This window comes from Chiloscyllium punctatum, chromosome 32, assembly GCF_047496795.1.
Source record: "Chiloscyllium punctatum isolate Juve2018m chromosome 32, sChiPun1.3, whole genome shotgun sequence".
Taxonomy (NCBI): Eukaryota; Metazoa; Chordata; class Chondrichthyes; order Orectolobiformes; family Hemiscylliidae; genus Chiloscyllium; species Chiloscyllium punctatum.
Genome location: NC_092770.1, coordinates 23,566,944 through 23,591,888, shown reverse-complemented (window position 1 = coordinate 23,591,888; position 24,945 = coordinate 23,566,944). Strand labels below are relative to the sequence as shown.

At 42.0% G+C, this 24,945-nt stretch overlaps 1 protein-coding gene across 1 annotated transcript in view; it reads right to left on the bottom strand.

The window, feature by feature from the left end:
* Positions 1–24,945, bottom strand: part of ppm1h (protein phosphatase, Mg2+/Mn2+ dependent, 1H) — a 157,410-nt gene that overhangs the window by 35,985 nt on the left and 96,480 nt on the right. The window contains exons 2-3 of the mRNA XM_072551910.1: positions 20,117–20,282; positions 7,760–8,101 (exon numbers count right to left, since the gene is read on the bottom strand). Of these exons, the coding sequence (XP_072408011.1) occupies positions 7,760–8,101; positions 20,117–20,282 (508 nt within the window). The remainder of the gene's footprint in view (positions 1–7,759; positions 8,102–20,116; positions 20,283–24,945) is intronic.

The following is a 24,945-nucleotide window of genomic DNA, read 5'->3' as shown; positions in this document are numbered from 1 at the left end:
TGGCCTGCTTCCACACTAGAGATTCTATGACTGTATTTGTTTCCTGTCCCTAATTGCTCGGAGTTGAGTGGCTTGCTGGGTGATTTCAGATGGCAGTTAAGAGTCAACCACATTTCTGAGAGATTTGAGTCACTTGGACTGGACCAGGGAAGGATGGTAGATTCCCTTTCCTAAAGGAAATAATTGATTGATGATTATCATTATGAGTGACACAAATTTCATATTCAAATTTACAAAGAAAATTAGTTGCCATGCTAGGATTTGAATCTATGCTCTCAGAGCTGTGCTTGGACATCTGGAATACTAGCCCAGTGATATTACCACTATACCACCATCTCACCACTAAAATGCTTAATCTCATCCAAGACTTGATGTGAGTGATCAAGGACTAATTTTCTTTTCCCCCAGATTGGTAGTCTTCTGACTCGTAAAATGATGGTTGATGTAGCTTCAGTTGGCTCTGTTAACCATTGCCTGGAGTGGCTCAGCTCTAACATGGTAGACTCTAGTATCCAAATGGACATGGAGGTTTTTGATATGTTGCAGGAAAGACAATGTGCTAAGAAAACGGATAATCTATTGGCCTTTGTTCTCCCTCATTGGCCAAGATAAGCTTTTTGATTCTGCTGTTTTCCAGCAGTCCCTAGCTGGAAGCTGCTTAACTTGAAGTGCACAACAACTGACTGGTTGGACACCATGCCTCCCCACCAACCAGAAGCAGCATGGCAACCTATTCACCATGGCAATGGAGTTGAACCTCTCTCAGAACTGCTGTCTCCATGCTGTGCTGTGCTCTGTAGTGAAACTGGAATGTCACAGAATCTCTTCAGTGCAAATAGAGGCCATTTGGCCTATTGAGTCTGTACCCATCCTGCAAAGGGCATACCACCCATACCCACCCTATTCCTGTCACCTCTCATTTACTATCCACTGAGCCTACACAATCGTGGACTCTATGGGGTAATATAGCTTGGCCAATCCACCTAACCTGCACATCTCTGAACTCCCCAGGGTGCAAGCCCAGGCTAAATTTATGGGGATATGAACTGTCCAAACATCAGAATGTCCGTCTCAATCTCCCTGGATGACTGCAAAGGAATTAAAGCAAGACATTTGGCACTGGTTTTGTTACTAAACTTGCTGCAAAGATTACTTATTGAGACAAATGATAAGACAAGATGACCAATTAGTCTACATCCTTTGGACTCTACTCCAGATTCTTTGTCAAGGTTTACCCTTTACCTTCAATGTTCCTGAGGTATCCTAACAGCAATGGAATGATACGTCTATAGCCTGGAGTTTATTCCATGAAGGCCAGCCTTTGTCCACATGCAAGTGGGTCAGCACTCTGCATGTATAGGACCAAACTTGTTGTGGGATGCAATGGCCTAGTTGTATTATTGCTAAACTGTCAATTCGAAATCCAAGAAGGTTCAGAGTCTACCAAGGCAAATGTGGAGTGTGAATTCAATAAAAACTAAGATTCTAACGGTGACCATTAAACTGTTGGCAATTGTTGGAAAAACTTCTTTGGTTCATTAATGTTCCTTAGGGAAGGAAAGTGCTTTCTTTATCTGAACTAGCCCACAAGTGACTCCAGACCTAAAGCAAAGTGGTTGACTCTTAACTGTCTCTGGGTGATTAGGAGTGGACACTAAATGCTGCTGTAGTCAGTGATACTCATATCCTGTGAATGAATTTAAAAACTTCACAAGTTTCTCTAAAGGTTTAATCTGGGACTGTGAGAATCCATTTTCCTTGTGCTGTTGCAAGATGCATAGTTGAAGACTTGCAAATGAAGAGACTATGTACTGGATGGGAAAAACTTGCATATTCAGTTCCCATTCAGAAAAGTACAGTAAGATTTGGTAAGAATTACAGCAGACAGCACTATTTTAGTAGGTGGAGGAAGGTATGGCCAGATAAGGAGGGGTGAGGTATCACCACTCACAAACCAAGCTTCAGTCAGGAGCAAAATGAGAATACAATGACCCATAATAAGGTCATTAAGCCCTGTGTTGCTTTGGAGAGGATTCCAAAGCATTGCATACTTATGTCCATAGGTTGCTAATTGCTATATTGACACATTTCCCAGTTTTCATTATACAACTCCACAAACACACCGATACTTAAATTCAGTCACAACAATAACTTGATCTCTCTCAGACCTTCCTATTCTCAATTTCCTTTTCTTCTCAGCTTTGACATTACTGCATATTATTACTACTGTTAATTAAGTATGCTCAAGGTGCAAATGAACTCATCATCCTCGGAGTCCCTTCATGACTGAAGAATCTGGTACGAGATGGGCAAGGACATTTAGAAGCCCACCTTTAATTACAGCAGAACTATTTCCTCTCCTCATTTTAGCCCACGATTATGCTGGAGTTCCCATTGTGATTGGGCAATTGTTGAAAGGTCATCTGCTTCTGTGTTGTGACAATATTTAAACTTGACAACTGAAATTTAGGATGCGCTCATTGAATATTGGTTGTGTGAGCAGGATACCTGCTCTGTCACACTTTCAGTGGCAGGAGATGATGATTAAAATGAGTAGGAATTTCTTCTCTCAGAGAAGTTAGTTTGTGGAATTCTTATTTCCAAAGAGCAGTGTAGGCTGAATCAGCAACAATATTCAAGACTGAGTTAAGGCAGATTTTTGATTGATGAGGGAGTCAGGGGTTATTGGCAGGCAGACACAAAAAGAGGAGTTGATGCCATACTCAGACTACTCATAATTTTATTGAATAATAGAGGTGGCTGGAGCAGTTGAATGGCATACTCCTTGTGTTGTTGGATCATAAGGTTCTCAATTTTGGAGATGCAAAAGGCACAGGAAGACACTCACTTTGAGTACATTGAGAAATAAATTCAGCACATCCAAGGACACTGGAGGCTATGCAGGTCAATGCACAAATCAACTGGGCAATTTAAAATGCGTATAATTTGAATTCTTAAGATGGGAAAGATTTTATGCTATGCTAATTCTATGAATATAAAGGACTGCCTCAGGTAGAAACCAATTCTCCGCATCTCGCCACATAATAGCATTGGAGTAGAATGCCAGATGCATCTTTTTGAGCTCCTATTGATAATGAGTAATTTATTACCTGCAAAGTCACAAGGGATGCCAGCAAGCTTTGAGGTCACTGTGAAGCAATGCTTGGAGCAACAGGATGGGCTTAGAAAGGGTCTGCTGAAAATAGATCCTTTGAGAAATGTCAACTCAAGTTGGAACAAACTTAAATTGTATTCAACTTTCTGATGATCTGGCTTTAAACCCAGGTTATATTTTTAATGAAAAGAAAAGCACTGCAGTCTCTGGAATCCAAACATGTTGCAATGACATACAGAGGAACCTTGATTATCCGAACGAGATGGGCGGGCACCATTTCGTTCAGATAATTAATTATTTGGTTAATCGATTCAATGCCTCTCCTCTGCAGCTCAGAGTTTTCGGAAGTTTCCTTTTTCCTCACTTTACCTGCCTTGCTCACTCTCTCTGTCTCAGGGTTTGTTTCTGAGCAGAGACACGCTTGTGTGTAAGGGACCTGCAACATTGCCAAAGCCTCCCGCACCACCCCCCACCCCCATCGCCCCCACCCAATCCGTTCAATGGGATTGACACAGGGAGCATTTGCTGTGTCCACTCCCCATTCAGGAGACTAGACAGCAGCAAACCCCGTCCCCCATGCACCCCCACTCCCCGTCTGCCCCCAATCCCGTTCAACCTGCCCCGACCACCCTCACCTCCATGCACCATCCGCACCGCCTCCCTTGTCCACCCCCCAACTCCATCCCCGTCCACCCCAAACCCATCCACCCCACCCCTCTCTGGGGCAGCCAGACTGGACACCAGCAGTAAGGCTACTGCTGCCTTGGGGGGTGAGTCTCCAATAGTGAGCGCACGCGCGCACGCTCACACAACTTTTTACTGCAACTTTTTGTCACGTACCATCCTTGCCCCGTACAGGACAATGTCAGAGAGATTCTCTGGGGAAGTGGGGGGGAGGGGTTAGGGTACACTTGAGGGAAAGTGTGTGGAGACAGAGAGAGACAGGGTGGGAGGTCAGTCATTTGGAGACGGTGCCTGGGCTCCCATCAACGTCCAGGACTGATCTCGGCAGCATTTCAGTAGCTGAGTTCACTTTTAATCATTGTAAGCAAAAGACGCGATCAGTGTTGGAAACACTTCTTTGATGTAATGTTTCTATCGGGACCTCGAGATCTCCTTCAGATAATCCAATCTTCGGATAATCAAGGATCCTCTGTAAACAGGTCAGGAAAAAGTGCTAAATATTCTAACATTTTTCTTTTTACATTTTGTATTCTTTTGAATGATCCATCAATTTTCTGGGTGGCCTTCAGAGGTGGTACATATCAGCAAAGGCCAGAAGGTGGGGAAAGTGAAAACTTAGAAAAATATTGCAGTTCCAAATGAATGGGAAACTGGAGGCAATTCTGTAGTATATTTCCAGATGACCACGCCTAGCATTTTGTGGTACTGGCCACTTCTACAAATAAGTGGCACTGGATAAAGGTATTTTGAGGTTGTTTGCTGTCACCAATCCTTCTTTGTCTTGGGCTGATCTAGTCATTATTGATAGAGGAGATACCAGTGTTGATGCTAACCAGATTTCTCCAGCAAAACTTGAAGTAAACTGGAGATATTTTGCTTAGACACTTTACAGCCTTCAGGACACAATATCGAGTTTAACAACTTCAGAGCAAGACCTCTGACCTCTATTCTCATTACATGCCTCTCCCCCATCCCAGTATCTTGTTTACATAGCTTTGCTCTCAGAAGAGCTGACCTATTATTCTTCTATTAACACCTACTATTAATACCCATTCTATATCTATACCTCTCCTTCACTACCATCAGAACTTCCTTTGCCTTTTTGTTATGGGCAGCTTCATCATCTATCGTACTGTGCACACCCCTTCCCACCCTGTTTCCCCCTTTGCCAACATACAAAAATCATCTTTTTCTAGCTGCTTTCATTTCTGAAGAGGAGTTATATCGGACTTGAAATTTAACTCTTTCTCTCTCCACAGATGCTGCCTGACCTGCTGAGTTTCTCTAACACTTTCTGGTTTGTTTTGTACAAAGGGGCACTGCTCTAAGATAACAAAGTCTATTGCATTAAGGCAAGAAAGTACAACTACATTTGGTCACACATAATTACTAGGAGCTTGAACAAATACACCCACTTCCTCTGGGAGTTAATATAGAACTTTTAGTCTCCACCAACAGATTATGAGTGACATCATTAGAATGGGTGGAGATAGTGTAACATGAACAATAACCCCTTTGATACCATTACCTTTTATGATACAATACCACTGAAAATTAGTGCCCAGTTCCACTGCTATAGTTTTGTAAGTGTAGTTTAATGTTTACAACAAATAACTAAACATAGCTACAGTTACTGTAGCAAGAGTGACTACACATAGAGAGTAAAATCAGGAGAGTTAAGCATTTGGAGCACAAATTCCTAATAATTCTCTTTAATGCTACTTAATATTGATTGATTTTCTTTTAAATGTTCTTCCCTTCCTTTAGCCAGGCTAACAGCTCAATGGAGTACTGAGGAAGTGTTGTAGTGTTAGAGTTGCTGTATTTTGGATGAGATGTTAAAAATGCATTTCACATGGGCATAAAATACTCCACCCTCCTTTTTCAAATATGAATGGAGACCAATATTAATGTCTCAACCAAAATCATAAAAAGTTGATTGTCAGTAATAGGATCTTGTATCAGTGTAGGGGACCACTTGCGTCAGTGTTAGCTCTTTGAAAGTTGTATAGACATTTAAGGTTCGGCCACATTTGGAATACTGTGTACAGTTCTGGTTGCCACATTACCAGAGGATGCAGAAGCTTTGGAGAGGATACAAACATGCCTTATCAGGATATTGCCTGGTTTAGAGGGTATTAACTGTGAGGAGAGATTGGACAAACTCTGTTTGTTTTATCTTGAAAGTTAGACCTGTTTACAAAATTTGTGGTGAATTTTAACATTCTTTGTGTCTTTCTTTTGAGTTTAGTTTATTTTCCTCCTTAGTCAAAAGAATTTATGTGACCTCCACTTGAAAGTAAAAGGATTTGCAACTGGTCATATTTTCAGGATGTCCCATATAGTTAATGGAAGTATCTTTTTGAATGTGACTGCGGTCATAACATAGGCAATCAATTTATACATCTAAGTCCCACAAAACAGCTATATGATAAATGGCCAGATAACTATTGATTGGATTAGGAACAAGAAAAGGGACTGCTTTATTGCTGGGTATTTACTGCAACCCCAAATAGTAAGAAGGGAATAGAGGAAATATTTTACAAAATTATGAAAGGTATGAATAGAATGCATAGTAGGAGAGTTCCCAGGATAGAAGTGTCAACTACTAGGGGACATAAATTTAAGGTAAAAGGAGGAAAGCAGATACAACAGCAACATTCAAGAATCTTCTTGACACATATATGAATAGTCAAGAAATAGAGGGATACAGACTGCACAGAGGCAAAAGGTACTTAGTTTAGATAGGCGTCACATGTCTGCATAGGCTTGGTGGGCCAAACAGCCTGTTGCTATGCTGGACTCATCTCTGATGCCCAATTTATTTTTACACCCCAGCTTGGTCCTGGTCAGCCTGCATATTTGTCATTTTCAACTTCATGTCTAATTGTCTTTTTAAAATTTTCTTTGGAATCTGCTTCCACCAGCCCTTCAGAAAAATCTAGATGTTTGTGCAAAAAGTTCTTCATTCCTTACTTATTTCTTCAGTGTATTATTTAAAATATTGACCTTTGATTATCAGTTCACAGGGCAGTGGAAACAGTTTTGTCTGACTTTCTTAATTAGAACTCATCGTTTGAATTTATTCATTTTTGTCTCTTTCTAGAACTACTTTACAGTTGTGAGAGCATAGAATGCGTTGCCAGCAGCAGTTGTGGAGGCAGGATCATTGGGGACATTTAAGAGACTCCTGGACATGTATATGGTCACAGAAATTTGAGGGTGCATACATGAGGATCAGTGGTCAGCACAACATCGTGGGCTGAAGGGCCTGTTCTGTGCTGTACTGTTCTATGTTCCACTTTAAACCTTATTATTTTGAGATCACCATTACCAACATGTTTCCCACTGAAACAAACTCCAACTTTTTTATTTTTATCTCTGAACTACATATGCCTTCCTCATTGGGTTTGAAACAAACTAATTAAAAAAATATCCTTCAGACAACTTAAGAAACTCATCCTCACTGTTCATTAACTAAAATCACTGACTGTTTTATTGTCTTTATATGTCTTTGCCAATTACTGCAAAATATTTCCTCTATTCCCTTCTTACTATTTGGGGTTTACAGTAAATAGCCAGTAATGAAGTCCTTTTTCTGGTTCCTAATATAATTAATAGTTCTCTGGCCATTTATTATATAGCTCTTTTCTGGGACTTAGATGTACACAAATTGATTGCATGCATTATGACAGCAACCACATTCAAAAAGGTACTTTCATTAGCTATGTGAGACATCCTGAAGGTGTGACAAACAAGTTGCAAATCCTTTTATTTTCAGGTGCAGGTGACAGGATATATTTTTGATTAAGGAGGAAAATAAATTAAATCCAAAAGAAAGACACAAAGAATGTTAAAATTCACCATAAGTTTTGTAACAGCCAACAGGCACCAACAATGAGTTTCTCTTTTGTCAAGTCATTGAAGCCTATTTCAAATGGTTGCCTCAAAAACACTTACCATTTCTTTAAAAGCATTCTCTATTGCTCCAATAACCAAACTCTCATGTGGAATTTTCTTCTCAATGAAGAACCGTGTCGGAGGGCTGCTTGGTGACCCTGGAGTCCCCATTGAGCCTCGCAGCGAGGCAGCTCTGGTTAATGTCCTTGTAGTGCTCACCACTTCGGGCTCATCATTGAGGCAGGTTGGGGGAAGCACTGCTGAGTTTCTCAGGATTCCAGCCACCTCTTGAAGATGCTCTGCTATCTTGTGGTGGAGGAGCTTGGAGGATACCACTGCAGCACCAGCTCCCGCATGTCCATCAAACAGTGCCCAGTAGTTAAATGTAATCTCCTCTGATTCCTATATTTAAAAAAAAGTCGAGATACTCAACTTCAGTGCTTCAAATAACAGTCTGTGCTGCTTGGCAAGCATTTCAATTTCTGGAATGGTCACATGGTAAAAATTCTCAATTTAAGGTAAAACTAACAAAAAATAAGTCCATTTGACCCATCATGACCATGCTATTGCTTTGGTTTCTTTTTTGAACCCATTCCCCTGATTTTTCCTCATAGCCCCTGTCATCTTTTTCCCTTTGTGTACTTATTCACTTCTGGAGCTACACAATAATGTGAATGGAATGTGTGAGTGATTGATGAAGAATTTGGTCCTATGCAAATTATAGATTACTTCAATAGCATAAGTTCCCTTCATATTCACAACAACATGTAGTATAATAGCTTTAACAGAAGACACGGCATGAATATAAAAAAAATTCTGACATTGACCCACTTAAGACAGCTGATCAAAGGCTTGATCTAAGAGGTAGGTTTAAAGGATCATCTTAAAAGGTGAGAGAGGGATATAGAGAGGGAATTTCATAACTTCGAGACTAATTGTCCCACAATTTGTAGCCATTCATTCAGCCAAATGAAGTTGGAGACGCATAACAGATTGGAATTGAAGGAAAGCACAGATCTTGTAATGATCTTGCTGAAAGAGGCTAAGAGATATGCCAGTGCACAAAACCACTGGGCCATCCCATTCCTGTTAATTGCTACAGCATACCCTAAAGCTATACCTAATACATTCTGTCACCCAGTAAAGTTTTGGGCAGCACATTGGCACAGTGGACAGCACTGCTGCTACATAGTGCCAGTGACCAGAATTCAATTCCACCCTCTGAAGATTGTTTTCTGCCAACGCACTAAAACAGCAACAAATGAACTTAAAAGACCTTATACATATAACAAGCAAAACTAATGTCATTTACAAAATACCTTGCAAGAACTCTAACAAACACTATACTGGACAAACAGGCAGAAAACTAGCCATCAGGATACATGAACATCAACTAGTCATAAAAAGACATGACCCACTCTCACTCGTATCCTTACATACAGATGAAAGAGGACACCACTTTGACTGGGACAACACATCCATCCTAGGACAAGTCAAACAGAGACACGCACGAGAATTCCTAGAAGGACGGCATTCCAACCGGAACTCCATCAACAAACACATTGACGTGGACCCCATTTACGACCCTCTGAGAAAAAGAATAGGACATGACATCACCACAGGCAATGACATCACCAACCCAAGGAAACCTAAACAAATACATAGAGAGGAGGTCACTATCACCAGTGCTTCACCGGAGGCTCACTAATAATGTTACCTAGTATGGTGACGAAACATCTGAAAATGAACTTTCCAGCTCAGCAAGCAAATTTACATGCAGGGGTTAAGATACAGATCGATCATGATCAAACTAAACAGCAGGTCAGACTGGATTGGGGGAGCATGGTTACAGGCCTCTTCTATGTTTTGTAAGGAATCCATCCGATTTTCATATCAATGGAATGAATATCTGACAATGAACAAAGAAAAGCTACAGCCTAGGAACAGGCCCTTTGGCCCTCCAAGCCTGAGCCGATCCAAATCTACTGTCTAAACCAACATAGAGATGTACAGCATGGAGACAGACCCTTTGGTCCAACTCATCCACACTGACCAGATATCCTAACCTAACATAGACCCATTTGTCAGCACTTGAACCATATCCCTCTAAAACCTTCCTATTAATAAACCCATCCAAATGCCTTTTAAAAGCTGTAATTATATCAGCCTCCACCATATCCTCTGACAGCTCATTCCATACATGCACCACCCTCTGCATGAAAATGTTGCCTCTCAGGTCCCTTTTATATCTCTCCCCTCTCACCATAAAACTATGTCCTCTAGTTCTGGTCTCCCTCACCCCAGGGAAAAGATCTTGTCTGTTTATCCTATCCATGCCCCTCATGATTTTTATAAATATCTATAAGGTCACTCCTCAGCCTCTGACGCTCCAGGGAAAACAGCCCCAACCAATTCAGCCTCTCCTTATAGCTCAAATCCTCCAACCCTGGCAACACCCTTGAAAAGGTTTCGAAAAGATTTACAAGTTTCACAATGAGCTGATAAATCTTTTCTACCTGATTCATGTGAAGGCAACATTTTGCTAAATCTCTCACTGTGGTGGACTTGACTGAACCAGCTCTTCTTCAAGGAAATAGGAAGATGGACACAAACGTTTTTGTGAAGAGATTAAATTAATCAGGATAAGAAAGAACAATGGAGATTGGGTATAACAAAACTAATTGATTACTATGACAGAGCAAGTAAACCTGAAAATCATGGTTAAAAGTTATAGTTTGTTTAGACACTTGAAATAACTAGAAGAATTTATTGTTAGAAGGTGATAAATTTATCAATGTGGCAAATGTCAAATAATGCAAAGTGAATTATAATTTGTTTTGCATTCACCACTCAGAAACAGCCATGTCACACTAAGTGTTTACATCACATAAACCTTCTCTGACTCTTGTTCCATCCTATAGTAGTTGGATATTGTATTACTGCAGTTCTAATAAGCTGCTTGTACACGATGCTTTGTGGACAAAGCATGTTTTAATGTCTTGACATAAATCTTTAAAGAAATATTCTTTCTTTGGACATGTACTGGACAAGGCCAGCATTTGTTGCCATACCCTCGTAAAAAGTGTTTTCTCTTCTTGAAACTCTGGTGGCCTCTGGCTACAGCTGCAAGGCTTTCTCGTCAACTTTTGATAAGAGTTAGGTTACAAGCATGTTGGTGGAGATACACAGGTTACTTATAGACTTGGAAATGGAACAGGCTTCCTCCCCTAAAGAGACAAAAAAACTGCAGATGCTGGAATCCAAACTAGACAGGCAGGAGGCTGGAAGAACACAGCAAGCCAGGCAGCATCAGGTGGTGCAGAAGTCGACGCTTCGGGTGTACCCCTGAAGGACACTCATGGACAGGTTGGAGCTTTGCAATGATATGAAAATGTCAGTCACTTTATCTTTCTTACCAGATTTTTTTGAGAAGCAGGTCCACTTTAACAGGGTTATGTGATGCAGTAAGCCCTCAAGAATGTATGTTTTTTTAAACCAAGTATTACAGCTGCAGGATTCAAGGGTCTGACACTATGGTCAACGTGCAGGTAAGGCAGCAACCAATTTGAAATGACTAAATTCAACATCAAATCAGGCCATTCAACCCATCAGTGGTAGGCAGGAATCCAACCAGAGGAGTATTTTTCACCCAATTCCCATTGAAATCAATTTTGCTGGAACATACTTGGTCATGTTCTGTCACTAGGAGATAGTGAGGACTACAGATGCTGGAAGAGTCAGAGGGCGCTGGAAAAAGCACAGCAGGTCAAGCAACTTCTGAGGAGCAAGAGAGTCGACATTTCAGGCTGGACCCTTCAACAGGACTGGGGAATGGGGCTGAGAAATAAATGGGGTGGTGGGGCTTGGGGAAAGGCAGGTGGGATGGTGATAGGTGGGCAAAGGTAGGCGGTGATAGTGATAAGTCATTGGAAAGTGTGGATCGGATAGGTGGGAAGGAAGATGGACAGGTAGGTCAGATCAAGGGGGAGGAGCCAAGACAGATGGTTGGATCTGAGAATGGGGTGGGGGAAGGGAGATTTAGAACTGGTGTATTCAATGTTGAGGCCATGTGGTTGTAGGTTCCTGAGGCAGAAGATGAGATGATTCTCCTCTAGTGGGCGGGTGGCGTTGTTTAGGTGGTGAAGGAGGCATGGAATATACATGCCATGGGGGAGTGGGAGGGGGAGTTGAAATGGATGGCTACAGGAAGATGGGGTTGGTTGGTGTGTACGGACCAGAGATGTTACCTGAACTATTCTGTGAGTTTGTGCAGAGTGTCTCCGATATACAGGAGGCCACATAGAGAGCAATTGATGCAGTAAATGAGATTGGAAGATGTGCAAGTGAATCTCTGCCGGATGTGGAATGATCTCTGGGGCCTTAGATGAAGGTGGGGGGAGGCCTGACCTGGTGCTTTTTCCAATGCCACACTTTATCGATTCCAAACTCTCATCCTACCTCATTAATGAATACCACCCATTCAATAGTGCAAAATCCTTTTTAACTGTTAGCTTCAATTAATTTCAATCTTGCTAAGTGCTGTAGCTAAGCGTACCTTCTCAGCTACACAAAACCTAAGTGATCAGGGCTGGAAATTATGTGCCCCATGAATGTGTTTTGGATTTGGGGGCAGGGGAAACACATTTAATACAGGGGGGTTGGCTAGCCAATCTCTTTCCCACCTGTCCCCAAGTTCACCCCCTAATACAGAGGGGAGTCCAAAATTGGCAGGTTGTTGAAAACTCAACTGACTGAAGATAGTGCGGCCCCTTCTTTTCCAATTACCTGTTCCAAAAACCTCAGTCACTGCTCTGCTCCCCCGACTTCCTGAAGCTTTCCAAACCCTCCCTGACTCAGTAACCAGATCTACATTATAGGGAGATAAGGTAGTAAAAGCAAGTCCTATGGCATGCTTGCCTTCATTGGAAGGGGTGTTGTGTATAAGGATAGGCAAGTTATGCTGCAGCTTTATAGAACTTCAGTTAGGCCACATTTGGAATATTAAATAGTCTGATCAACACACTACCAGAAAGAAATGGGTGCTTTGGAGAGGGTACAGAAAAGCTTTATCAGCATGTTGCCTGGTATGGGAGATATTAGCTATGCAGGTAGGTTGGATAGACTGGGTTTGTTTTCACTGGAACACAGGAGGTTGAGTGGCAGCCTGATAGAAGTTAATAAGATTGTGAATGGCATGGATAGAGTGGAAAGCATGAGGCTTTTTCCCAGCCTGGAGGGATCAATTACTATGGGACACAAGTGCCGGGGGTAATGGGGGTGTATTATAGCACTGGGAGTGGGGGCAAAGAGTTTTAAAGAGATATTACCAAGGGTGGTGAGTGCCTGGAATGCACTGACAGAAGTGGGGTGGAAACAGACACAAAAGCAACATTCTAGAAGCATCTGTACAAATACATGTATCGGAAGGTAATAGAGGGCTATAGATCCTGTGAGTGAAGACAGTTTTAGTATGGAAGGACAAAATGTAGTGGCACAGGCTTGGAGGGCTGAAAAACCTTTTCCTATGCAGTATTATTCTTTGTACATTCGACCAGGGCCATCAAGCCTCCACGTGGTCCTGCACACAGTACAAGGAGCACTCTTTGTAGAACCCTGACACTGTTCCTGAGCACATGAATTCCTCCCCACTCAGAAGTCTTTACAGCTAGTCAAATCAGCCCATTGACCATGCTCTCTAGCTGCAAGGAGGGTTTACATAGACATAGATTCTGAAATAACTCCAGAGAGGCCTGTTTTCCCTCACCAATTCATTCTTTATTTAGATGAGTCCTTGACCCTGAACCAACTACCTCGGAGCCAACTCTCAGAATGAACAGGATGTCTGACACTCCTGTTCTTATCTGTCAGCCAAGGCTCCCTGATTGGACCAGATTAACAGCCCCAATCAGAGAACTCATATTTTATGCAGTCCAGCGGGCTAACATTGTAACAATCACAACAGCTTCCCGATGCCTGGGGCAGCACTGGTGCGGGACTGGTTTCTAAAAACTTCGCTTCCACATTCCATCCCTACAGCATTTTTCATCCCCAGGAAGAAGACCTTGTTTCTTCACAGTATCACCAAGGTGCATCAGAAGGGCAGAATAATTTCAGCCCTTCTATTTTGACACTGCAAACATCCTGGTCTCTCAGGCTTCATAAGAGGATGTGGCTGGAGGTTCACTGCCAGGTCTCTGCTAATATCCATCTTTGGTGGCGTCCAGTGTCTTATGATCTCAGAATTAAAGAACCATATGAATTCAGGGATCACTGATTTCTAGGTTGCGAGCAATGCCCTTCTCCATTAGTTAACACAATACACACGGCACTATTATTTTTGCTCAAGTTCTGGATCGCTGGTTTTCAGGTCATTTGCACAGCCTTCTGCTTACTCCGAACTTGATGCACATGATTTATTGTAATGTATTTGATTAACCACAAGTCAATGGGAAAGAACAGATTTACACCCAATACTCCCTTGGGTCACTTGTGGCAAGAAAACCACAAGTTTTCTCTACTCTCTCATTTAACTCAAGCATGCTCTAATCTCAAGCTATGCAACTTCACGTGTGCCTTTTATTCACTATCCACAATCTCATGTTTTATGCTAGTTATTAAGTAATCGTTACAAGGTGTTCTCATTTCACAAGCCATCAATAAAGACTCTCAACCTCGACTGGTTACTCTCTTGGGAGGATGCCAAGGCAGTAATTTGAAGAAGGATGGTCAGAGTGTAAAGGGCTTGGATGGGGCGGAATTTGTTAAGTGTGTACAAGAAAAAGTTTTTAATTCAAGAAATGGATTCAACTAGAAAAGGAGCAATATTTGACCTTCTGTTGGAAAATAAGGTAGGATATGTGTCTGAGGTATCAGGGAAGCATTTTGAGGCAAGTTTTAATATAGTTATGGAAAAGGATAGATCAAAAAGTTAATATTTTAAATTAGAGTAAGGCCAATTTTGGAGGTATTAGACAGGAACTTTCAAAAGTTGATTGGGGCAGGCTATTCGCAGGTAAAGGCAAGGTTGCAAAGTGGGAGTCCTTTTAAAATGAGATAACGAGAGTTCAGAGACAATATGTTCCTGTTAGTATAAAAGGCAAGGCTGGTAGGTTTAGGGAATGCTGGAAGACCAGAGCAATTGAGGGTCTGGTCAAGAAAATGAAGGAGTCATATGTCAGGTATAGACAGCTGGAATTGAGTGAATCCCTAGAAGAGTATATGGATAGGAGGAGTATACTTAAGAGAAAATTAGAAGGGCAAATGGGGATATAAAATAGCTTTGGCAAACAGAGTTAAGGAGAATCCATTAACTTTTTGATCTATCCTTTTCCACAGCTATACTAAAACTAATAGAATTATGATCATTTTCCCCAAAGTGCTCCCCTGACACCTCAGTCACTTGCCCTGCCTTATTTTCCAACAGAAGGTCAAGTATTGCTCCTTTTCTAGTTGGTATGTCTCTCAGTACATTAAAGGCAAAAGAATAACTAGGGAAAGAATAGAGTCCCTTAAAGATCATCATGGCCATCCGTGTATGGAACCACAACAGATGGGTGAGACACTAAACAAATATTTTGCATCAGTATTTACTGTGGAAGAGGTCATGGAAGCTTGAGGATTTGGTGAAATTAAAAATGATGTCTTGAAAAGAGTTCATAATACAGAAGAGGTGGTGTTGGAAGTTTTCAAATGCTGAAAGGAAGATAAATCAGCTATTTCCCAAAACTTTGTGGGAAGCTACAAAAGTGATTGCTGGGCCACTTGCTGAAATATTTATATTATCGACAATCATGGGTGATGTGCCAGAAGACTGGAGGTTGGCTGATGTGGTGCCATTATTTAAGAAAGACTGAAAGGAATAACCATAGATCGGTGAGCCTTATGTCAGCGGTGGGTAAGTTGTTAGATGGGATTCTGAGGGATTGAATTTACATGCATTTGGAAAGGCAAGGACTAAAAAGTGCATGAGAGGCAACTTCCTTTACACAGAGTGTGGTTCATGTGTGGAATGAACTGCAGATGAAGTGGTGATGCAGGTACAGTTCCATTAAAAAGACATTTAGATAAGTGCATGAACAGGAAAGGTTTGGAGAGATATGGGCCAAACGCAGGCAAATGGGTATTGTTTATTTTGGGAGCATGGGTGGCATTGACTAATTGGACCAAAGAGTCCATTTCCATGCTGTATGACTCTGTGACTGATTAGGGATAGTCAACATGGTTTTGTGCATTGGGAAATTATTGTGAGTAGGAAATTGTGTCTCACTAATTTGACTGAGTTGTTTGAAGAGGTGATGAGGAAGACTGATGAAGATAGAGTGGTAGATGTTGTCTATATGGACTTCAACACAGCGTTCGACAAGGTTCCACATGACAGGGTGAAGAGCCAAAATCTTTTTCTGAGTGTTGGAGAGTCCAAAACTAGAAGGCACAGGTTTAAGGTGAGAGTAAAAAGATTTAAAAGGGACCTGAGGGGCAACTTTTCAAGCAGCTGGTGTCATTGTATAGAATGAGCTGCCAGAGGAAGTGACGGAGATGGGTACAATTACCAATATTTTAAAAGTATCTGGATAGGTATATGAACAGAGGGAAATGCACGAATATTGGCAAATGGGACTTGATCAGATTAGGATGTCTGGTCAGCGAGGACGAGTTGGACTAAAGAGTCTGTTTCTATGCTGTATGACTCTATGACTCTTAAGAACCAGCAATTATTTACCCCTAGTTCCCTGGCAAATGTTTATCGCTTCGTCAAGGTCACAGTAATGGATTGATGTTTCGGGCATAAGCCCTTCTTCAGGAAGAATTCCTGAAGAAGGGCTTATGCCCGAAACGTCGATTCTCCTGTTCCTTGGATGCTGCCTGACCTGCTGCGCTTTTCCAGCAACACATTTTCAGCTCGGATCTCCAGCATCTGCAGTCCTCACTTTCTCCACAGTAATGGATTGTTTGGTCATTAGCACATTGCAGTTTTTGGGAGCTTGCAAGGAACAAAGGAGCTGCCAACTTTTCTGCAACAGTGAGTACACTTTGAAGCATTTAATTGGCTTGTGACTGCTCTGGGATATGTTGTGCTGGTGAAGGCTGCTTAACAAATACAGTTCTCACTTTTCCTTCTCAGGGGTTAAAGGAAAGTCCCAGTCAACATAAATAGAAACCAGAATTAACAAGAAGTATGAAATTAAAATCGAGAACATACACCAATGCTGACTGAAACCAAGTCCAGCTGATAGTAAAATACACAGGGGACCAAAGATAACCACAAGAATGAAAGCCAACACTTGCACGTTCATTTTTCTGATTTTACATCCCAGCTCATAGTGTATGTAATAGAAATTCAGGGTGCAATCGATATTCTTTTGACTATTAACCCTGCATATCATGTGTATAAGTTTCTGCTGTGTGTTGGCAAAGAGCCAAGGATTCACAGTCAGAAAAAAGTCAACCATTGTATGATAAAGTGAAGAAGCAACAAGATCAACTTTCAAATCGTACAAAGACAGTGAAGGAAAAAGAAAACAAAATAAATTAGTGATGAAAAGAACTAAGATGTAGAGAATTATAGTTGTTATTCAGTGTCCTCTCAGATCTCTAACACTCACTCAGCAATGTAATTGGAATATTGGTCATGCTGATACAGGCATTTCTATTAATAGAAGATCTTCTTGATTTAAAATGAGCAATCACATGTAGAATGGACTGAACAAAATTGATTTGTGGAAAAAAACAACAGGGATCATTTGAGGAATGAAACAATGAGTGGAATCTGAAGTCCTTAAAAAATGAACCATGGTGGTCCTGACAACCTTTACTTCTGTAATTATCTTGTGACTTAGGTTTAGCGAGGTTGGGTTATGAAAACACTTAACAGGGCCGCAGAAGAAAAGCAAATTAAATGTGTTCTCTTCATTTTCAGAATTATATGCACATTAGAACAGTTCCAGGAATTTAACAAATAGTGACTGAAACAGCAAGTGTTTCATCAAGAATGTGCATAAATCAAGTGTCTTTAAATCTACTGAAAAATGCATCCTAGCATTTGAGGGAAGCACAAGAAAAAAAAAATCAATTCAAAAGCAATTCTTAAAAATATATATTCATTAAAGGATGAGTGCATTTCTCTAAGCACTGAAGGCAATTAAGATCCAACCACACTGATGTTGGCTTGGAGCCACATGTAGGCCAGACCAGCTAAAGATGCCCGGCTTTCCTTCCCTAAACGACATTGGTGAACCAAGTGGGCTTTTACAACAACGGACACTGGCTATGAGGTTGGCATTAGATTTTATTGAATTCAAATAACACCATCTACCATGGTAGACAGGATTTGAACCCATGTCCCCAGAACTTTAGCATGGATTTCTGGATTACTAGTCCAGTGACATTACCACTATGCCACTGCCTCCCCTCAAAATATTGTGGATGCTGGAAACGGAAATAAAAGCCTGATGCATAAAATGACAAAGTACTAAAGGATTTGGAAAGGCAAGGACTGATTAGGGATAGTCAACATGGCTTTGTGCGTGGGAAATCATGTCTCACAAACTTGATTGAGTTTTTTGAAGAAGTCACAAAGGACTGATGAGGGCAGAGTGGTCGACGTGATCTATATTGGCTTTAGTAAGGCGTTTGACAAGGTTCCCCATGGGAGACTGGTTAGCAAGGTTAGATCTCATGGAATACAGGGAGAACACGCCATTTGGATACAGACTAGCCCAAAGTAGAAGACAGAGGGTGGTGGTGGAGGGTTGTATTTCAGACTGGAGGCCTGTGACCAGTGGAGTGCCACAAGGATTGGTGCTGGGTCCATTTCTTTCATCATTTATATAAATGACTTGGATGTGATCATAAGAGAAACAGTTATAAAGTTTGCAAGTGACACCAAAATTGGAGGTGTAGTGGATGTTATCTCAAATTACAAATCAGATGGGCCAATGGGCTGAGAAGTGTCAGATGGAGTTTAGTTTAGATAAATGTGAGGTGCTGCATTTTGGGAAAGCAAATCTTACTAGGACTAATACACTAATACACTTAATGATAAGGTCCTAGGGAGTGTTGCTGAATAAAGAGACCTTGGAGTGCAGGTTCATAGCTCCTGGAAAGTAGAGTCTCAGGTAGATAAGATAGTAAGGAAGGCGTTTGGTATGCTTTCCTTTATTGGTCAGAGTACGGAGTACAGGAGTTGGAAGGTCATGTTGCACCTGTACAGGACATTGTTTCGGCCACTGTTGGAATATTACTTGCAATTCTGGTCTCCTTCCGATTGAAAAGAGGTTGTGAAACTTGAAAGGGTTCAGAAAAGATTTATAAGGATGTTGCCAGGGTTGGAGTATTTGAGCTATAGGGAGAGGTTGAATACGTTAGGGCTATTTTCCCTGCAGCGTCAGAGGCAGAACCTTATAGAGGTTTATAAAATCATGAGCAGCAAGGATAGGATAAATAGACCTTTAGAATTACCCAAACCTTTTCCCTGGGGTGGAGGTGTCCAGAACTAGAGGGCATAAGTTTAGGGTGAGAGGGGAAAGATATAAAGGAGACCTGAAGGGCAATTTTTCATGCAAAGGGTGATACGTATGTGTAATGAGCTGCCAGAGGAAGTCGAGGAAACTAGTACAATTGTAACATTTAAAAGGCATCTGGATGGGTATACAAATAGGAAGGGTTTGGAGGAATATGGGTCAGGTGCTGAAAGGTGGGACTAGATGGTGTTGGGATATCTGGTCGGCATCGACAAGTTGGACCGAAGGGTCTGTTTTTGTGCTATACATCTCTGTGACTCTATGACTGTAAGAACATGGGTTTAAGCAGAGTCTTAAAATGGAGGGAATTCCAGAGAGTAAGGACTACATGCCTGAAATCTTGGCTGCCAATGACGGGGGCTGGAGAGAGGCTGTTAGCAATGTGCAGAGTTCTCCATGGAACATTAAGAGTTTGTTTAAATTCCTAAGGGTTCAAAAGCACAGAATCAGAGATGTTTCTATTTGTGCAGAAGATCAAAATTAGGGCCATAGATATAAAAGACACAGTTATCAATGCACAGAAACACAGAACAAACCTTTTTTTCCCCTGATAGTGGCATAAATGTGGGACTCACTGTTATAAGGCACAAGTGAGGTAAATAGCACAAATTGATTTTAAGGGATTTTAGGCAGGCACATGAAACAAAGTATATAGAGTGTGTGGGCTAGACAAAGATGTTCACAAGGGGATCTGTGTCGAGCATAAAATGCTGGCATAGACCTGTGGACCAAATGGCCTCTTTCTGCAGTGCAGGCTCTATGCCTCTACATGTAACACAGTAAGGCATACTGTAATTTAATTTATATCACTGGGCACAATTGATCATTCCATGAAAGCTGCATGCATTGTATTTCACTGACCCAGCATCCATTGAATGTAGAATGAAGATTCACTTACTGAATTGTCTTTAAGCTGTAACCCCTCCCCGTTTGGTAATGATGATCTCCTTTTGAGTGTGGAATTCTTACTTGGTGTGATAGGTGCGCTTGATTTTTTCTTCACAGTCACCACTTCACAGGAACCCTGGTCTTCATTGTGTGTGCTTTTTCCTGCATTGATCACCCTGCAAGCCACCAAAAATATTTCAGGAAAATAACCGTGCATGAGGGAATGCAGGCATCTATCAAGACCTCTTACATGGCATAATCATTAACCTTTAACCCACCAACCTACTGTATTGCACCATTTCTCCACAAAAGATGTCAAACATACAATAATTTTATTCATTAGGTGCAAGCAGAATCTATTGTTAAAGTAATAATGAAATTTAATTTGCAATAATGAAATGGCTTGTGGTAAAATGGAGAGAAATTATAAAGAACTTGCAATTATATTGCACCTTTTGCAATCTCAGGATGTCCCAGGCAATGAATTTCTGATGTTCAGTTGGCAAACACTGCAGGCAATCTGCACACACTAAAGAACAGTGCCCCTACATTTGGGCCGGGTTCAAGTCCCACTTGCTCCATAGATGTAATACATCTCTATGTTCCTATATCTATCCAAGACACTAGGAGACTGTCTTGCTCTTTTTCAAATAATAGGAGGGAATCATGAACAGCCAACTGAGCAGGCAGATAGAATCTTCACTTAGTGGCTCATCTGAAAGAAGGGATCTTCAAAAATCGAATATATCCTCACTGTGATCACCTTAAAGAACATGCCCACGTATTGAGAATCAAGCTTGAATATAATATTTTCTCATGTTGCAAATATGCTATTAATGAGCTTCTGACAGTAGAAACACATAATATCTTTCCATTTGATAGTAGAGATGGGAGGAGGGAAACAGACAGCTGTCAGGAAAAGAAAGCTCCTGGACTCTCTCGCTATCAGGCAGTTGGTTCACCGCAATGAGGCTGGTATTATGACCTGGGACAAGCAAATCATCGGCTGTCAAGTATCACCAGCCAATTAGAGGCTGGCATCACAAATGGAGTAGCTACTGTCAGTATAACTTTCTCACACACACCCTCCCCCATATTCCAAGGATGGAGGTCGCCCATGAAGAAAGTCAGTGTTGTTTGAGGGACATGGCTGTGTTCTGGTCTGACACCATTCTGTCCACATAAGTTCCCTTTCTGCCTGAGGGTCCAGAGGATTCTATCCTGAATTGCAATGCTTTACTACAAGAAAGGAGGGACTTAAGGAGACTATGCAGTTAAAAAAAAACCAAGAGATTAAAATAAAAAAGACCTCTAATATGGGAAATCAGAAAGATCCAAAGAAAATGTTGATAATGTAAGCAGAAATAATCCACTCTATGCAAGGAAGAGAATCTTAAAACTTCCAAATATCAACATTTTTTTTTAAGTTCACTCTTAGGACATGGGTGTCGCTGACTGGCCAGCATTTTTGCCCATCCCTAATTACCCTTGAGAAGGTGGTGGTGAGCTGCTTTCTTGAATCACGACAATCCATGTGCTGTAGGTTGACTTACAATGGCCTTAGGGAGGGAATTTCAGGATTTTGATCCAGCGACAGTGTAGTATCAGTGATATATTTCCAAGTCTGGGTGGTGAATGGCTTGGAGGGGAACACGCAGGTAGCAATGTTTCCATCGATTTGCTGCTCTTGTCCTTCTAGATGGAAGAAGTCATGGGTTTGTAAGTGGAAGTACACACTGCTGCTACGGAGCATCAGTGGTGAAGGGAGTGGATGCCTGTGTATGTGGTGCCAATCAAGTGGGCTGCTTTGTCCTGGATGGCGTCTTGAGTGTTGTTGGAGCTGCACACATCCAAGCAAGTGGAGCATATTCCATAACACTCCTGACTTGTGTCTTGTAGAAGGTGGACAGGCTTTGAGAAGTCAGGAGGGGAGTTACTCGCCACAGTATTTCTAACCTCTGATCTGCTGTTGTAGCCACTATGTTTATATGGTGAGTTCAATCAATTTTCAGATCAATTGCAACCTCAAAGATGTTGATAGCGGTGGGATTCCGTATGGGTAATACCACTGAATAAGGAGTGGATTGTCTCTTATTGGAGATGGTCATTGCCTGGCATTTGTGAGGCGCAAATATTATTTGCCACTTGGCAGCCCAAACCTTGATATTTGTCCAGATCTTGTTGCATTTGAATATGGACTGCTTTAGTATCTGAGGAGTCACAAGTCACATTGTACAATCATTGACAAACTTCCCCACTTCTGACCTTATGATTGAGGGAAGGTCATTGATGGTTGGGTTTAGGACACTACACTAAGGAAGTCCTGCAGAGATGTCCTGGAGCTGAGATGACCAATGTCTAACAACATAAAAACAATGACTGCAGATGCTGAAAACCAAATATTGGATTAGTGGTGCTGGAAGAGCACAGCAGTTCAGGCAGCATCCAACGAGCAGCGAAATCGACGTTTCGGGCAAAAGCCCTTCATCCTGAACTGCTGTGCTCTTCCAGCACCACTAATCTAATCTCTAATAACCACAACCCATAGAATCACTACAGTGTGGAAGCAGGCCATTCAACCCATTGTCTTCACTGACCCTCCAAAGAGCATCTCACCCAGACCCATCTCCCTACCCTACCCCTGCACTCTATGGGTAATTCAGTGTGGCCAATCCATCTAACATGCACATCTTTGGAAATTGGGAGGAAAGCAGAGCACCCGGAGGAAACCCATGCAGACATGTGGAGAATGTGCAAACTTCACACAGACAGTTGCCCAAGGCTAAAATCATCCAGGGTCCCTAGTGCCTTGAGGCAACAGTGCTAACCACTAAGCTACTGTGCCACCCAAATCTGCTTATGTGCCAGGTATGACTCCAACCAATGGAAAGTTTTTCCCTGATACCAACTGATTCCAGTTTTGCGAGGGCTCCTTGATGCCACAATCTGTTGAATGCGAACTTGATGTCAAAGGCTGTCACCCTCACCTGACCTCAGGAATTCAGCTCTTTTGTTTTGAATCAAGGCTATAATGAGGTCAGGCACTGAGTGGCCCTGGCAGAACTGAAACTGAGCATTGGTGGGCCGGTTATTGCAATTTGGTGCTTCTGGATAGCAATGTTGATGGCACCTTCCACTGATGATCAAGAGGAGACTGATGGAGCAGTAATTAGCCAGGTTGAATTTGTCTTGCTTTTTGAGTACACGGATACATGGGCAATTTTTCACATTGTTGGGCAGGTGTCAGTGTTGTAACTGTACTGCAACAGCATGGCTAGGGGACTGGCAAATTCTGGAGCACAAGTCTTTAGTACTATGTCCACAATGTTGTCAGGCTCCATAGCCTTTGCACTAGCCAGCAACTCCAAACCATTTCTTGATAACACATGGAATGAACTGAATTGGCTAAAGACTGGTAACTGTAATGGTGAGGACCACCGGAGGAGGTAGAATTGGATGGCACTTCTGGCTAAAGATTGCTGTGAATGCTTCGGCCTTATTTTTTGCACTTATGAGATGAGATATGGCCTTACATAATGGACTCTTCCATCATTGAGGATGGGCACATTTGTGAAGCCATCTCCTCCAGTGAATTATATAACTGTCCATCATCATTCATGACTGGATTTGATATGACTACAGAGCTTAGATCTGATCCATTGTTTGTGGGATTGCTTAACTCTGTCTGTCATTCAGCTGCTTATGCTGTTCAGCATATAAATAATCTGGTTTAGTAGCTTCACCAGGTTAACATCTCAGTTCTAGGTATGTCTGGTGCTGCTCCTCACATGCCCTCCCGCACTCTCCATTCAACCAAGGTTAAACCCAAGGTTAATGGAAATAGTGGAGTGGGAGATATGTTGGTAGATTGTGCTGGAGTACAATTCTGCTGCTGTTGATGGCCCACTGAGCCTCATGAATGCCCAGCTTTGAGTTGCTAGATCTGTTTGAAGTCTGTCCATTTAGCATGGTGATAGTGCCACACAACACGACGGAGGTTATTCTCAATATGAAGGTGAGACTTTGACTCCGCAAGGACTGTGCAGTGGTCACTCTCACCAATACTGTCATGACAGATGCATCTGCAGGTGGCAGATTGGTAAGGACGAGGTCAAGTATGTTTTTCCCTCTTGTTGGTTCCCTGACCACCTGCTGAAAATTCAGTCTAGCAGCCATGTCCTTTTGGACCCAACCAACTCAACATTAGTATTGCTTCTGAGCCACTCTTGGTGGTGGGCATTGAAATCCCTCACCCAGAAAACATTTGCACTCTTGCCACCCTCAGTGCTTCCTCAAAGGAGGAGCACTGATGCATCAGCCAAGAAGGATGATATGTGGTAATCAGTGGGAGATCTCCTTGCCCATGTTTAACCTGAAGCTAGGAGGCTTGACAGGGTCCACAGTCAATGGTGAAGACTCTAAATGGCAAATCCCACCCAACTGTATAACACTATACAGTGCCAATGGGACAGGACATATCCATGGATGATGCTGATGGTGTCTGGAACATAGATTAGATTAGATTAGATTGCTTACAGTGTGGAAACAGGCCCTTCGGCCCAACAAGTCCACACCGCCCCGCCGAAGCGCAACCCACCCATACCCTACATTTACCCCTTACCTAACACTACGGGCAATTTAACATGGCCAATTCACCTAACCTGCACATCTTTGGACTGTGGGAGGAAACTGGAGCACTCGGAGGAAACCCACGCAGACACGGGGAGAACGCACAAACTCCACGCAGTCAGTCACCTGAGGCGGGAATTGAACCCAGGTCTCTGGCGCTATGAGGTAGCAGTGCTAACCACTGTGCCACCATGCCGCCCTAACTCACAG